The sequence below is a fragment of the Arachis ipaensis genome, chromosome B10 (assembly GCF_059453495.1).
Source record: "Arachis ipaensis isolate K30076 ecotype BB chromosome B10, ASM5945349v1, whole genome shotgun sequence".
Lineage (NCBI taxonomy): Eukaryota > Viridiplantae > Streptophyta > Magnoliopsida > Fabales > Fabaceae > Arachis > Arachis ipaensis.
The window spans coordinates 27,900,815-27,915,124 of NC_142435.1; the positions used below are offsets into that span (position 1 = coordinate 27,900,815).

The 14,310-nt window shown below is 37.6% G+C and overlaps 2 protein-coding genes across 2 annotated transcripts; one reads left to right on the plus strand and one right to left on the minus strand.

Moving 5' to 3' along the window:
- The first annotated feature begins 1,093 nt into the window (after nucleotides 1-1,093).
- On the plus strand, nucleotides 1,094-1,715 carry LOC148579499 (uncharacterized). Its single transcript, XM_088490449.1, has 2 exons — nucleotides 1,094-1,183; nucleotides 1,254-1,715. The coding sequence occupies exons 1-2, from the start codon at nucleotides 1,094-1,096 to the stop codon at nucleotides 1,713-1,715; spliced, it is 552 nt and encodes a 183-aa protein (XP_088346575.1).
- Nucleotides 1,716-2,792: 1,077 nt separating this feature from the next.
- Nucleotides 2,793-3,179, minus strand: LOC148579500 (uncharacterized). The gene has a single exon (XM_088490453.1). The coding sequence runs from the start codon at nucleotides 3,177-3,179 to the stop codon at nucleotides 2,793-2,795; it is 387 nt and encodes a 128-aa protein (XP_088346579.1).
- Between the last annotated feature and the right edge of the window lie 11,131 nt (nucleotides 3,180-14,310).

Below are 14,310 nucleotides of genomic sequence, written 5' to 3' on the forward strand. Positions count from 1 at the left end.
AACGGAAGTGGTTGTCAGGCACGCGTTCATAGGTTGAGAATAGTGATGAGTGTCACAGATCATCACATTCATCATGTTGAGGTGCAAGCGAATATCTTAGAATAGGAATAAGCTTGAATTGAATAGAAAAACAATAGTACTTTGCATTAATTCATGAGGAACAGCAGAGCTCCACACCTTAATCTATGGTGTGTAGAAACTCTACCGTTGAAAATACATAAGAACAAGGTCCAGGCATGGCCGAATGGTCAGCCCCCTAAATGTGTACTCTGAATATAAAATTATTCAAAAGATTAACAAGATATATGAAATAACTCACTAAAAGTAGTTTTTATACTAAACTAGTAGCTAGGGTTACATAAGATAAGTAAATGATGTAGAAATCCACTTCCGGGCCCACTTGGTGTGTGCTTGGGCTGAGCATTGAGCTTTCATGTGTAAAGACTCTTTTTGGAGTTGAACGCCAGGTTGTAGCCTGTTTCTGGCATTTAACTCTGATTTGCAACCTATTTCTGGTGTTTAACTCCAGAATAGGGCAGGAAGTTGGCGTTTGAACGCCAGTTTGCATCGTCAAAACTAGGGAAAAGTATAGACTATTATATATTTTTGAAAAGTCCTGGATGCTACTTTCCAAAAAATCCATTTCGAGTGCAGGGAGGTCAGAATCCAACAGCATTTGCAGTCCTTCTTCAGCCTCTGAATCAGATTTTTGCTCAAGTCCTTCAATTTCAGCCAGAAAATACCTGAAATCACAGAAAAACACACAAACTCATAGTAAAGTTTAGAAATGTGAATTTTGCTTGAAAACTAATAAAAATATATAAAAAGTAATTAAAACATACTGAAAACTACTTAAAAACAATGCCAAAAAGTGTATAAATTATCCGCTCATCTTCAGCCAAAGCCGAGGAGGAGGAAGGTTATTGCTAAGAAGAGGAAAGGTGACGTGGTTGACTTGTCCGACGTTTCTGATGATGAGAAAGATGAAGTGCCGATTGAAGAAGTTCGTAAGTTCTTTGATAATCAAAAAAGGTTGCATGGGGTTGTTGAACAGACTGATTCCTCGTCCTTATGGGGGAGGGATTACCCATACATGGTTATTGCCTATGAGTGTTGTCAATCGTCGGCAGATATAACTCTGGCCGACGAGGTTGGTGATGTTGCTATTGATCAGTACAGGCAGGTAATTTTGATTTTGGAGTGAAGGTTTTAAATTTTTCTGTTTTTGTGGGATACTAATTTGTAAATTTTAGGTGGTGGGATTGCGGCTGGTGAGTTTGGGGCGTAGCCGTGAAAAAATACATCGGAAGTTTGTTGAGAAGAAGGAGGATCCGAGCTTTAGGGAGGAGTTGGCTATAAAGACTGCTAAGATCTTGGAACTAGAGGTGAAGTTAGCTGAGGTTGAAAAATATTTGAAAGATGTGAAGGATAGCTTTGCCAAGGATGTTGAAGATTTAAAAAAGAAGGAAGCTGACTTATCTGCTCTGGGTGCCCGTATGATTGAGGTTACCACTCAATTGAAGGAGTTGGAGAAGAACAAGCAAGGAGAAATTCTTGATTCCTTCCTTGAAGGATTTGAGAGGGCGTCTGTCCAGGCAAGATTCTTTGCTCTCGAGGTGGACTTTTCAGCGATGGATCCAGGGAAGGTAATTCAGGATGGTGTAATGGTTGAAGATGATGGTGCTGCTGAGGAGGGAGATGAGAATGTTCAATAGGGTTTTGGCTTGTTTTTTGTTGATAGTTTAATTTTGTTTGGTAAACTATTTTGCTCCTATGGTGAGCTTATGGCTGTTTATGTGTGGACAGTTTAGTTGGCTTTTATTGTAACTGATATTTTGCTACTATTTTCTGGGAGAGGAAAAACTTTGTTGTTTCTGTTTGCATGTTATGATGATAATATAATATTATGGCTGTATGATAAGTTGGTATTTATCTGGTATGTGAGTTTGGGTTGGAGCCAGATGTTTTAGGTAAAATTTGTTGCAATGGTGAAATGCCATTAATTTGATTGAGAAATGTTATAGGTAGGCTGAGTGGTCCGAGTTTGGATGCCGATTCATAGGCATGATAATAACTGTATGAGTGATCGGCAATGATTTTGAATTAGGTCGGCTATTTGTTTTGAATAATGTTTTCTGAATAGTCGGGTTCGGATTATAGTCGGGTTCTGAATGATCGGCTTCCGATTTTTGGATCAGATGTTTTTTTATGATTGATAAATTCTGTATGATCAGCTTAAGATTGATTATTGAATGATCGGTTTCCGATTTAGATCGGATTTTTTGTATGAATGGTCGGTTTCCGATTTAGATCGGATATGTTGAATTATAGGATTCCAAGTTAGGTCGAATGTTTGTCTGATTGTATGATCGGAATCCAAGTTAGATAGGATATTTGTCTGATTGAATGATCGGATTCCGAGTTAAATCTAATATTTGTCTGATTGAATGATTGGATTCCGAGTTAAATCGGATATTTGTCTGATTGAATTTTCGTTATTAGGTCGGCTTTCGGATTGACTGATTGTATCCGATGTATTAAACTCCGATTAAGATCGGTTAGATGAATGATTGTATCTGAATGATCGGATTCCGATTAAGATCGGTTGTTTAAATTTCGACAAATGGGGAGTATAAAATGCACATAATATTGACTGGATAAGGAATTTTATTAATGTAAAACCTTTGAATTTAAAGTCCTAGGTAGGCTAGCCTCGTTAAAACCTCTCCAAGCAAAACCCTTGTGGGAAAAATCTTGGTAGTAGGAAAAAGAGTACTGGCCTGTCCCTGGTATTAACTGTAATATAACTTTAAAGAAGATACATTCCAAGTGTTAGGGAGATCTTTACCCTGTAAGGTTTGTAGTTGGTAGGCTCCATTGCCGATTACTTCTGTAACTCGGTAAGGGCCCTCCCAATTAGCTGCTAGTTTTCCATGTGCTGATGGTTTCCTAGCTTGTTCTGATTTCCTGAGCACAAGGTCATTTACACGAAAGGATCTTGGATGAAGTCTTTGGTTATATCTTCGGGCTATGTGCTGTTGCATGGCTAAGTGTTTAACTGCTGTGGACAATCTGAGTTCTTCAATGAGGTCAAGTTCGGATTGCCGAGCTGTGTCTTGTGTAGTTTGGTCGGCCAATGCAGTTCGTAGAGAGGATTGGGAGATCTCCACTGGTATCATTGCGTTTGAACCGTAGACTAAACGGAAGGGTGTCTCCTTTGTGGTTGAGTGAATTGTTGTGTTGTATCCCCATATGATCTCTGGGATAAGCTCGGTGATAAACCACTATTTTACGATTTATCTTGTGCTCAATTGAGTGGCTTTTATTAACTCTTTACCCACTTATTCATACAAATTGCATGTGTTACATTTTCCTTCCTGATTTTGTGCTATGATTGAAAACATGCTTCTTTGGCCTTATATTTGCTAATATTAATCCTCTCTTATTACCATTAGATGCCTTGATATATGTGTTAAGTGATTTTAGAGATTACAGGGCAGGAATGGCTCAGAGGATGGAAAGGAAGCATGCAAAAGTGGAAGGAATACAAGAAACTGAAAGAACTGCAAAGCTGTCAGCCTGACCCTCTCGCACTAAAACGGTCATAACTTGAGCTACAGAGGTCAAAATGATGCGGTTCCAGTGGCGTTAGAAAGCTAACGTCTAGGGCTTCGAAATGATATATAATTTGCTATAGTTTCCCTGAGAATAAGTGACGCGAACGCGTGATTCATGCGGACGCGTCACATCTGCGAAAATCAGCATGACAAAATTCGTAACCAGCAAATTCTGGGCTATTTTTGACCCAGTTTTCGGCCCAGAAAATACAAATTAGAGGCTATAAAGTGAGGAAATCTATTCATTCATGATCACCAACTCATAATTCACAATTTTAGGTTTTTAGATGTAGTTTTAGAGAGAGAGGTTCTCTCCTCTCTCTTAGGATTAGGATTAGGATTAGGATTTCATCTTCTTCAATCACAGGTTTAATGTTCTTTTTATTTATTTTCTCAATTTTGTTTATGAACTCTTTGTGTTTAGATTTGAATATTTTATTTAATACAATTTGAGGTATTTCAGATTTGACTTTGCTTTGCTTTATTTATATGGATACTTTTAATTTAATTTAGATATTTTCTTCCTTTTTGCTTTGGTTAAGTAATTGGTAACACTTGAGTTGTCAAACTCAGCAGTGATTGAAATTGGCAGATTACTGATTGATTTGGATCGCTCTAAAGCTAGTCTTCCCACAGGGATTGACTAGGACTTGAGGATTAAATTAATTAGTCCACTTGACTTAACTAAGTGGGATTAAAACCCAATTCTCATCATATCTGATAAGGATAACTGGGATAGGAATTCTAATTCTTATACCTTGCCGAGAGATTTTATTAATTATTAATTTATTTTTCTTATCATTTAATTTACTTGTTCCTTATTTTAAAAACCCCCAATTTACAAAACTCATAACCAATAATAAGAACACCTCCATGCAATTTCTTGAGAAGACGACCCGAGGTTTAAATACTTCGGTTATCAATTTATTTAGGGGTTTGTTACTTGTGACAACCTAAACTTTTGTACGAAAGGATTCTCTGTTGGTTTAGAAACTATACTTACAACGCGATTCTATTTTTATAAAATTTCTTTACCGATAGAAAATCATATTCGTCAAAATGGCGCCGTTGCCGGGGAATTGCAAATGTGTGCTTTATTATTGGTTATTGTAAATATTTGTTTTTTGCTTGTTTATTTGTTTTTATTTTAAAAAAAATATATTCAGATTTTTATTTTAAAATTTTTATCTTATCTTATCTTAGTTTTAAATTTCAAAATTCAAATCTTTTTCAAAAATCATATCTTTTTCAAAATCTTATCTTATCTTATTTCAAAAATCAAATTTTAAATTTTAAAATTTAAATTAAAAATTTTTTTTCAAAATTTAAATCTTTTTCAAATCTTTATCTTATATTGTTGACTTTTTCGAAATTCAAAATTCAAAATTCAAAATTCAAAATTTAAATTTCAAATTTCAAATTTCAAAATTCAAATTTCAAAATTCAAATTTCAAAATTTAAAATTCAAATTTCAAATTTCAAATTTCAAAATTCAAGTTTTAAAATTTAAAATTCAAAATTCAAAATTTAATTTTCAAATTCAAAATTTAAATTTCAAAAACCTTTTAATTTAAAAACTTATCTTCTCTTACCTAACTTATCTTATCTTTTCTAATCTTAAAATCAAATCTTTTTCAAACATTTTCTCTTATTTATTTTATTTTCCTTTGCTTGTTTATTTATTTTTGTTTTTAATTTTTATTAGTTACTATGAGTTCTCACCCCATCGCTTTGAGTTTGGTTCCAATGCTGTTGCAAGGAATGGAAATTATAACAGGAACATGCATCAAGGTCAAAACAATCAGAGTTGGACGGAGCCACGAGGATCTGATCAACCCTTTAGGCAACAACACCTTCCAAAGTACCATGGACGACGACCATTCTAGAATGCATGCCGAAACAATAGTACTGGTGGACCCTTTTGTGACAACCAACACCCACCGAACTACTATGGTCAAGAGCCATTCCGAGGTGCGTACCAAGAGGATAGATATGGTGGACCCCCTTGTAATTACCAACAAGCCCCATCATACACCTGTAAACCACCTTCTCAACATAGCTTTGAACCACTACACTCACAAGCCAACTACCATCATTCACCTCCATATGACCCTAACCCATACCCACCCCAATTACTCCCAAGAACCACCACTCCCCTATGCCCCATGTCCATTTCCATCACCCCAAGAATCAAGGGAGCGTCTCAAGGAAACAGTGGAAAAATTTCATGCCACCCTTCACCAATTGAATCAAGTGATAAATCGATTACCTTCCCGACGTTCGGACACTCAAGGAATTCCATGGCTTCATGTGGACAATCTAATGAAGAACGTAGCATGAAGGAGATACTAGAAACCCCACTGGACAGTAAAGAGCATGACTTTGTACTGGAACAAGTGGAGGAAACTGTAATTATCGAAGAAGAAGAATTGGTTGAAGACTTAGGAGATGCTGAACCCCCATGGGAAAGTCAAGTTATAAAGCCTCCTTCGAAGATGTTTGAAATTAATGTTGAGGAGGGTATACAACCTCCAATGCATATCATGGTTTAAGACTTTGAAGGGGATGATCAAGAGATGGATTCAATCATTGATGAATTCTTATCTATATTTGAATCCTCTCCCATTGGACTTGACATGGAGATTAAAGGAGAAGAAGTACAACCTCCCATGCCCTTGGTGAACAATGAAGAAGAGATCAAATTGGAAGAAAGCTACCAAGAGGAAGAGGTTGAAATTGAAGAAACCTGCAAGGAGGTGGAAGTTGTCAAGGAAGAACTCAAGGGACTGGAGCTGGAAATCACCTTGCCAATGCTGTTGGAGACCTCTCCCCCAAAGCCATCACCATCCATCCCTTCATTCAAGTGGATAAATCTCTCATCTCTAAGCTTAATTAGCTCACTTGAATATGCTTTACTTGAGACAGATGGTCAGCTTAGAGCTCTTTGTGGCTTTAAGAGTAAGAGGGAGATGGTTAGTGGTAGGAGTCGTCATGCAAGATTCAATATGGTGGAAAGCTCAAAGTTTAAATGCAAAGGTTGGTGTAAAGCTCAACTGAATGGGTCTAGGAAGTTGGTTGGCCGCTTTAGTGAGAATTCAGATTGCTTGCTACCCGGATGGAATCATGATGATCAACAAGAAGACGGGTGTAAAAGTAAGGTTCGGGACCCCAGAATTCAGTCTAGAAATCAACACTCTTGGGGCCTTGTCACTTGCTTTAACCTGCTTGAAGGCTTTCTGCGCCTAGTTTGGGATCCCGGAGGCCATTGGAATTACAAACATTGGTGGGGATTCCTGGATGAGTTCAAGCACAAGCCACCATGACAAGGAGCTCATTGAATGTCCAACTTAAGGACTTCAACTAAAAGTGTTAGGTGGGAGATAACCCACCATGGTATGATCGTTCCTTTTTCAATTTTAATTTTATTTCGTTTTGTTTTTTTATTAAGTTTTATTTTATTCCATTTTATTGAACCTGGAATTATTCATAACATCTGCATCAACATTTGCATACTGCATTCTGCATTTTGCATATAAAAAAATGCACGCGACGCGTAAGCGTCGCTGACGCGTCCGCGTCACAAGTGCATTAGGAAGAAAAGAAAAGTGAACAGAGAGTCACACGAGAGCATGGCTGGAGGCGTGCCTTAGGCACAAATATGCCCACGCGACCGTGTCGCCGACGCGGCCGCGTCATTTGAAAGATAGCTTCCCCACGCATCCGCATCACCCACGCGAACGCGTGGCTCTGTAAAATCGACGTAAAGGGGTGTATGGCAGTATGTGGGGCTGGAATAGGGCTGGACTCGTGCTAGAAGCCCAAGCCCTCCCACGCGAACGCGTGCTCGACGCGTTCGCGTTCTTTTTCAAAAATGGCCATCCACACGATCGTGTCAACCACGCGACCGCGTCACCCAAAAATTTGGCAAAAAGAGTTTCGAACAGAGAGTTGCGCGAACGCGAGGCTGCACTCGCGCCAATCGCACAAATCAGGCCACGCGATCGCGTGACCCATGCGTCCGTATCACCTGACCTTATCGCACACCACGGGACCGCGTCACTCACGCGTCCGCGTCGCCTGCGTCGCACAACTTATCCAGATCAGCGCCAATTGTCTTATCTTTTCTTTTCTAATCCTAATCTCTTCTATCTTTTCTTCTTTCTTCTTTCTTCCTTACTTCTTCTTCCCTTCTTTCCCTTCTCATTCTTCTTATCTTTCATTTTATTTTACTTAATTTATTTGCATATTTCATTCATTGCATCATAATTTTGTGCACATTTTTATTTTCTTTTCTAAATTCATTATTTTTCCTTTGGTGTTAAAATTTTCTTATTTAACTGTTGCATCTTCTCTTGAATTATTTTGGGTGCTTAGTGACTTATGTTATTCTGGTTAGGTAATATTATTTAAATCAATGCCAATCTTTTATACCTGTATTACTTTTGCATTGACATGAATTTATATTATCTCTCCTTACCCACTCTCTTCCCCATTGTTGCAAATTTTTGCACTCTTGATTTGCCATGCACTTCTACTGTTTTCTCACTTGCATGTTGTAGCTACCATGTAATTGAGATCCTTATTATCTGGCATTAACAGCCATATTTTATTTATTTTCTATCTTTATTTTGGGTTATTTTTCTTCTTTTTCCTCTTCTTTCAGGATGGCCACCACGAAGGGAGAGGAAAATCTTCTTAATGGGAAGACAAACAAGTCCACCTGCACAATCTTTGGAGAAAAGTAGCAGTTATAGCTAGCAACCCGTCCACCCGCACATCTCAGCATGCACCGAGGACAGTGCAATCTTTAAGTGTGGGGAGGTCGATACCGATCTCCATGGGTTAGTTATTTTCTTCTCAACACCAATATTTTATTTAGTACATTGTTACATTTGCATGTTTCATTGCATGATTGTTTGATTTTATGCATTTAGCCACTGCTTGGTTAAAATAATAAGTTTCTTTTTAAGATCCTATTTTTGAAAAATTTCACTAATTTAAATCAAATCTTTTGTGTTAAACTTGTTTGAAGTTGTATTTGGAACATGGTTTTTAAGCCAAAGAACACACAACCCGTGAGATTTTGAGCTTATTTATATGGTTACATTATTTAACCATAATATTTTATTCTTGTGTGTTTTCTTTTCTATGATTGCAATCTTTGCTTTGTTCCATTTTATATATCCAATATTTAGTGTATTTACATGCTTGCATATGATTGAGGCCATTACTTGTTTTAAGCTCACTAATCCCAAATAAGCCTACCTTTTACATCACCCTTGTTAGCCCCCTTGAGCCTTTTAATCCCCTTCTGTTCTATAACCACATCACTAGCCTTAAGCAGAAAAACAAAAGTAAAAATCCCAAATTGAATCTTTGGTTAGCTTAAGATAGAGATTATGTATCAACTAAGTGTGGGAAAATATGGGAACATGGGTTGATAGGAAATGATTAAATTAATAAGAATAATCAGAAATTTGGGAGCATGCTCATGTGAAACCAAATTAAACTAAAATACCATGTGCATTGATATATGTTGTGTTTATGTTTCAAAAAAAAAGAAAAAAATCCAAAAATATTCAATGAATAAATAAATAAATAAGGGGACAAAATTACCCCAATATTAAGTTTAATAAAAGATCAATGCACATGTGATAAAAATTAAAGAAAATTTGGTACATGAGTATGGAAATTATACAAAAGTGGGAATTTTGAGTAGCTAGGCATGAATTTAAAAGTATATAGAATGTGTGTATAGGTTAGAGCTTAGGTTAGTCAAAGATTCATATTATAGCTCACTTGGCTATACATATATCCTCACCCTTACCTTAGTCCCATATTACAACCCTGAAAAGACCTCATGATGTTTGCATTGGTACATTAAATACTTGTTGATTGGTTAGATGAAGAACAAAGTTTTAGAAAGCATGACTAGAGAAGAGTAGAGTGAATAACCCTATACACTTGAGAGATTATAGTGATATACACTACCAGTGAGGGTTCAATGCTTGATTCTATGTTCCCTGCTTTCATGAGCTATCTTCTTACAAGTTTACTTGTCTTTTATTGTATAATTTGAATTAGTGAAATATGATTTATATTTGTCTTGAAGAGCTTATTTACTTTTAACCAAGTAGGTAGAAATATTTTGCATTTAGTTGCATTCATAGGTTGCATTTCATACACTCTACCATTCCTCTTCCCTTTATAGCTTCTCTTGAGCTTAGCATGAGGACATGCTAATGTTTAAGTGTGGGGAGGTTGATAAACCACTATTTTATGATTTACCTTGTGCTCAATGGAGTGGCTTTTATTAACTCTTTACCCACTTATTCATACAAATTGCATGTGTTACATTTTCCTTCCTGATTTTGTGCTATGATTGAAAACATGCTTCTTTGGCCATATATTTGCTAATATTAATCCTCTATTATTACCATTAGATGCCTTGATATGTGTGTTAAGTGATTTCAGAGATTACAGGGCAGGAATGACTCAGAGGATAGAAAGGAAGCATGCAAAGGTGGAAGGAATACAAGAAACTGAAGGAACTGCAAAGTTGTCAGCCTGACCCTCTCGCACTAAAACGGTCATAACTTGAGCTACAGAGGTCCAAATGATGCGGTTTTAGTGGCGTTGGAAAGCTAACATCCATGGCTTCGAAATGATATATAATTTTCCATAGTTGTCCTTAGGATAAGTGACGCGAACGCGTGATTCACGCAGATGCATCACACCTGCAAAAATCAGCATGACAAAATTCGTAACCAGCAAATTCTGGCTGTTTTTGACCCAGTTTTCGGCCCAAAAAACACATATTAGAGGCTATAAAGTGAGGGAATCCATTCATTCATGATCATCAACTCATAATTCACAATTTTAGGTTTTTAGATGTAGTTTTAGAGAGAAAGGTTCTCTCCTCTCTCTTAGGATTAGGATTAGGATTATGATTTATATTAGGATTAGGATTTCATCTTCTTCAATCACAAGTTTAATGTTCTTTTTATTTATTTTCTCAATTTTTTTTATGAACTCTTTGTGTTTAGATTTGAATGTTTTATTTAATATAATTTGAGGTATTTCATATTTATCTTTGCTTTGCTTTATTTATATGGATGCTTTTAATTTAATTTAGATATTTTCTTCCTTTTTGCTTTGGTTAAGTAATTGGTAACACTTGAGTTGTCAAACTCAGCAGTGATTGAAATTGGCAGATTACTGATTGATTTGGATCGCTCTGAAGCTAGTCTTCCCACAGGAATTGACTAGGACTTGAGGATTAAATTAATTAGTCCACTTGACTTAACTAAGTGGGATTAAAACCCAATTCTCATCACATCTGATAAGGATAACTGGGATAGGAATTCTAATTCTTATACCTTGCCGAGAGATTTTATTAATTATTAATTTATTTTTCTTGTCATTTAATTTACTTGTTTCTTATTTTAAAAACCCCCAATTTACAAAACTCATAACTAATAATAAGAACACCTCCCTGCAATTCCTTGCGAAGACGACCCAAGGTTTAAATACTTCGGTTATCAATTTATTTAGGGGTTTGTTACTTGTGACAACCAAAACTTTTGTACGAAAGGATTCTCTGTTGGTTTAGAAACTATACTTACAATGCGATTCTATTTTTATAAAATTTCTTTACCGATAGAAAATCCTATTCGTCACTCGGCCCAGATGCCTTTTGCATCATCCAGTTTCTTTCTTAGAGCATGTAATATTACTTTATTTGCGGCTTCTGCTAAGCCGTTTGTTTGTGGGTGTTCGACTGAGGAGAAATGTTGTTTATCGGTAAATTTGCGACTATTATCTGTGATAATGTGCCGAGGAATGCCGAATCGACAAATAATATATTTCCAGATAAAAGAAATCATTTGTTGTGATGTGATTTTGTCTAGGGGTGGTGCCTCTATCTATTTGGAAAAGTAGTCAATTGCTACAACCAGAAATTTTACCTGACCTGCTGCTGTGGGGAAAGGGCCGAGGATATCTATGCCCCATTGGTTGAACGGCCAACTTACCTCGGAACAGTGTAGGAGTTCGGCCGGGAGATGTGTGATCGGACTGTGTTTCTGGCAGTTGTTACAGCTTTTAACTTTTGCTTGACAATCCTGTCATATTGTCGGCCAATATAATCCAGCTCTGAGGATTTTTGAAGTCAGACTTCGGGCTCCGAGATGTGTACCACAGATCCCTTCATGCGCCTCAGCAAGTGCAAGCTCGGCTTCTGTTCTGCAGAGACACTTAAGTAATGGACGAGAGAATCCTCGTCTATATAGGCAATTATTATAAATTGTAAAAAAAGAGGCTTGTCGACAGAAGTGTCGAGCATTTTCGACGTTGCCTTGCAAGATCCCTGTCCGGAGATACTGTTTGTATGGAAATCTCCAATCTTCTTCCTGTGTTACACTTAAGATTTGTGTTAGTTCAATGCTTGGCTTGAGCAGTGTTGACTGATAAAGTGATGACCCATTTGGTTGAGTGCTGGCAAGTTTAGACAGAATGTCAGCTCGGCCATTACTCTCCCTTGGTATGTGCTGTATTTTATATTTAGAAAATTTTGAAAGTAAATTTTGTACGACATCCAGGTATTTAGAGAGAAAAGGGTCCTTTACTTGGTATAAGTTGTTTACCTGCTGGACGATAAGTAAGGAGTCGCAATATACCTTAAGTTCGGTGATGTTTAAGTCGGCAGCGAGTCTAAGGCCAGCAATTAGTGCTTCATACTCACTTTGATTGTTGCTTGCTTTAAAGGAAAAATTGAGGGAATGTTCGATGACGTTGCTGTGGCTATCATCAAGAATGATACCTGCTCCACACCCTTGTGGGTTCGAGGACCCATCAACGTATAAGGACCATTCGATGTAGTCTTTAGTTATACTTGGTACCGAGAATTCGGCGATAAAGTCGGCCAAAAACTGGGATTTGATGGATGCTCGGCCTTCGTACTTAATGTCAAATTCTGATACCTCTACTGACCATTTGACTAGTCGGCCAGCTAGCTCAGGTTTCTGGAGGACTTGCCGCAAAGGATGATCTGTCCGAACATGGATTTCATGGCTCTGAAAATATGGTCGGAGTCTTCTGGTCGAGAAGACAAGAGCTAGGGCCAGTTTCTCAATGCTCGGATATCGAAGCTCGGTATTCTGTAATATTTTGCTGGTAAAATAGATCGAGAACTGTTTCTTTTCCCTTTCTGCAACAAGAGTGGAGCTTATAGCCCAGTTAGTGACATATAAATATAAGAATAATGGCTCCCCTTGTAGGGGGGTTTGTAAAATTGGTGGTTTTGAAAGAGTTTCTTTGATAGTTGTAAATGCTTGTTCACATTCATCAGTCCATTGGAAAGCTTTTTTCTTTTTTAAAGTTTGGAAAAAACATAAAGATTTAGAAGCTAGGGAAGGTAGGAATCTAGAAAGTGTAGCAAGTCTCCCTGTTAACCGCTGGACTTCCTTTATGGTGTGTGGACTTGTCATGTCTAAAATAGCTCGGCATTTTTCTGGATTTTTCTCAATACCTCGGCTAGTGAGCATGAAGCCGAGGAATTTACTGCTTTGAACCCCGAATGTGCACTTTTCGGGATTTAACCGCATATTGTATTTTTTTAGCTGTCCGAAGATTTCTGTGAGGTCATCAAGGTGATTATTGCCAATCTTTGTCTTGGCGACCATATCGTCAACGTAGACCTCAATATTCCGGCCGATTTGTTTGGCGAAGACTTTGTCCATTAGACGTTGATATGTCGCACCTGCATTCTTAAGGCCAAATGGCATAACTTTATAACAATAGTTTCCATATTCAGTAATAAAGGCTATCTTATTTTGATCGGATGGATACATTTAGATCTGGTTATAACCAGAATATGCATCCATAAAGCTGAGTTTTTCAAAACCAGAGGCATTATCAACTAAGCAATCAATAGAGCGCAAAGGGTAAGAATGTTTGGGGCATGCTTTGTTGAGATCGGTGAAATCAATGCACATGTGCCATTTACCGTTATGTTTTTTAACCACGACGACGTTCGCCAGCCAAGTTGTGAATCTGATTTCTCAGATGAAGCCCACGTTGATGAGCTTGTTGGTTTCTTCTAGGGAGGCTTGTTTTCGGTCATGGCCGAGATTTCTCTTTTTCTGTGCTACAGGTCGGATGGATGGATCTAATGCCAACTTGTGTGATATGATGGATGGATCGATGCCTGGCATATCAGCTGGAGTCCAAGCAAACAGGTCGGCATTTTGCTGTAAGAATGCTTGGAATGATGATTTTTCTTCTGAGGATAATGTTGAGCCGACATATGTGAATTTGTCCGTGCTTTTTGTGAAATAGATTTCATGCAGGTCTTCTGTTGGGGTTGGTCTTTCAAGTGTTCCTGCTCTGGGATCAAGGTCGGCCAGAATTGGCAGGTCATTCATGCTGCCAATGTTGTGAACATGGGCTGTGTTTCGGTTAGGTCTTTTGAGACTATTGTTGTAGCACTCCCTGGCTTCTCGGGCATCACTGTGAATGGTTGCAATTGTGTTATCCTGCAAAGGGACTTAACACAAAGATGAATTGTAGATACTATGGCGCCGAACCTATTTAAGAAAGGTCTGCCAAGTATTAAATTGTAAGGACTTAAACAATCAACAACTAAGTATTGAATGTCTGATGTTTTTGACGAAGGAAACTCACCGAGTGTGGT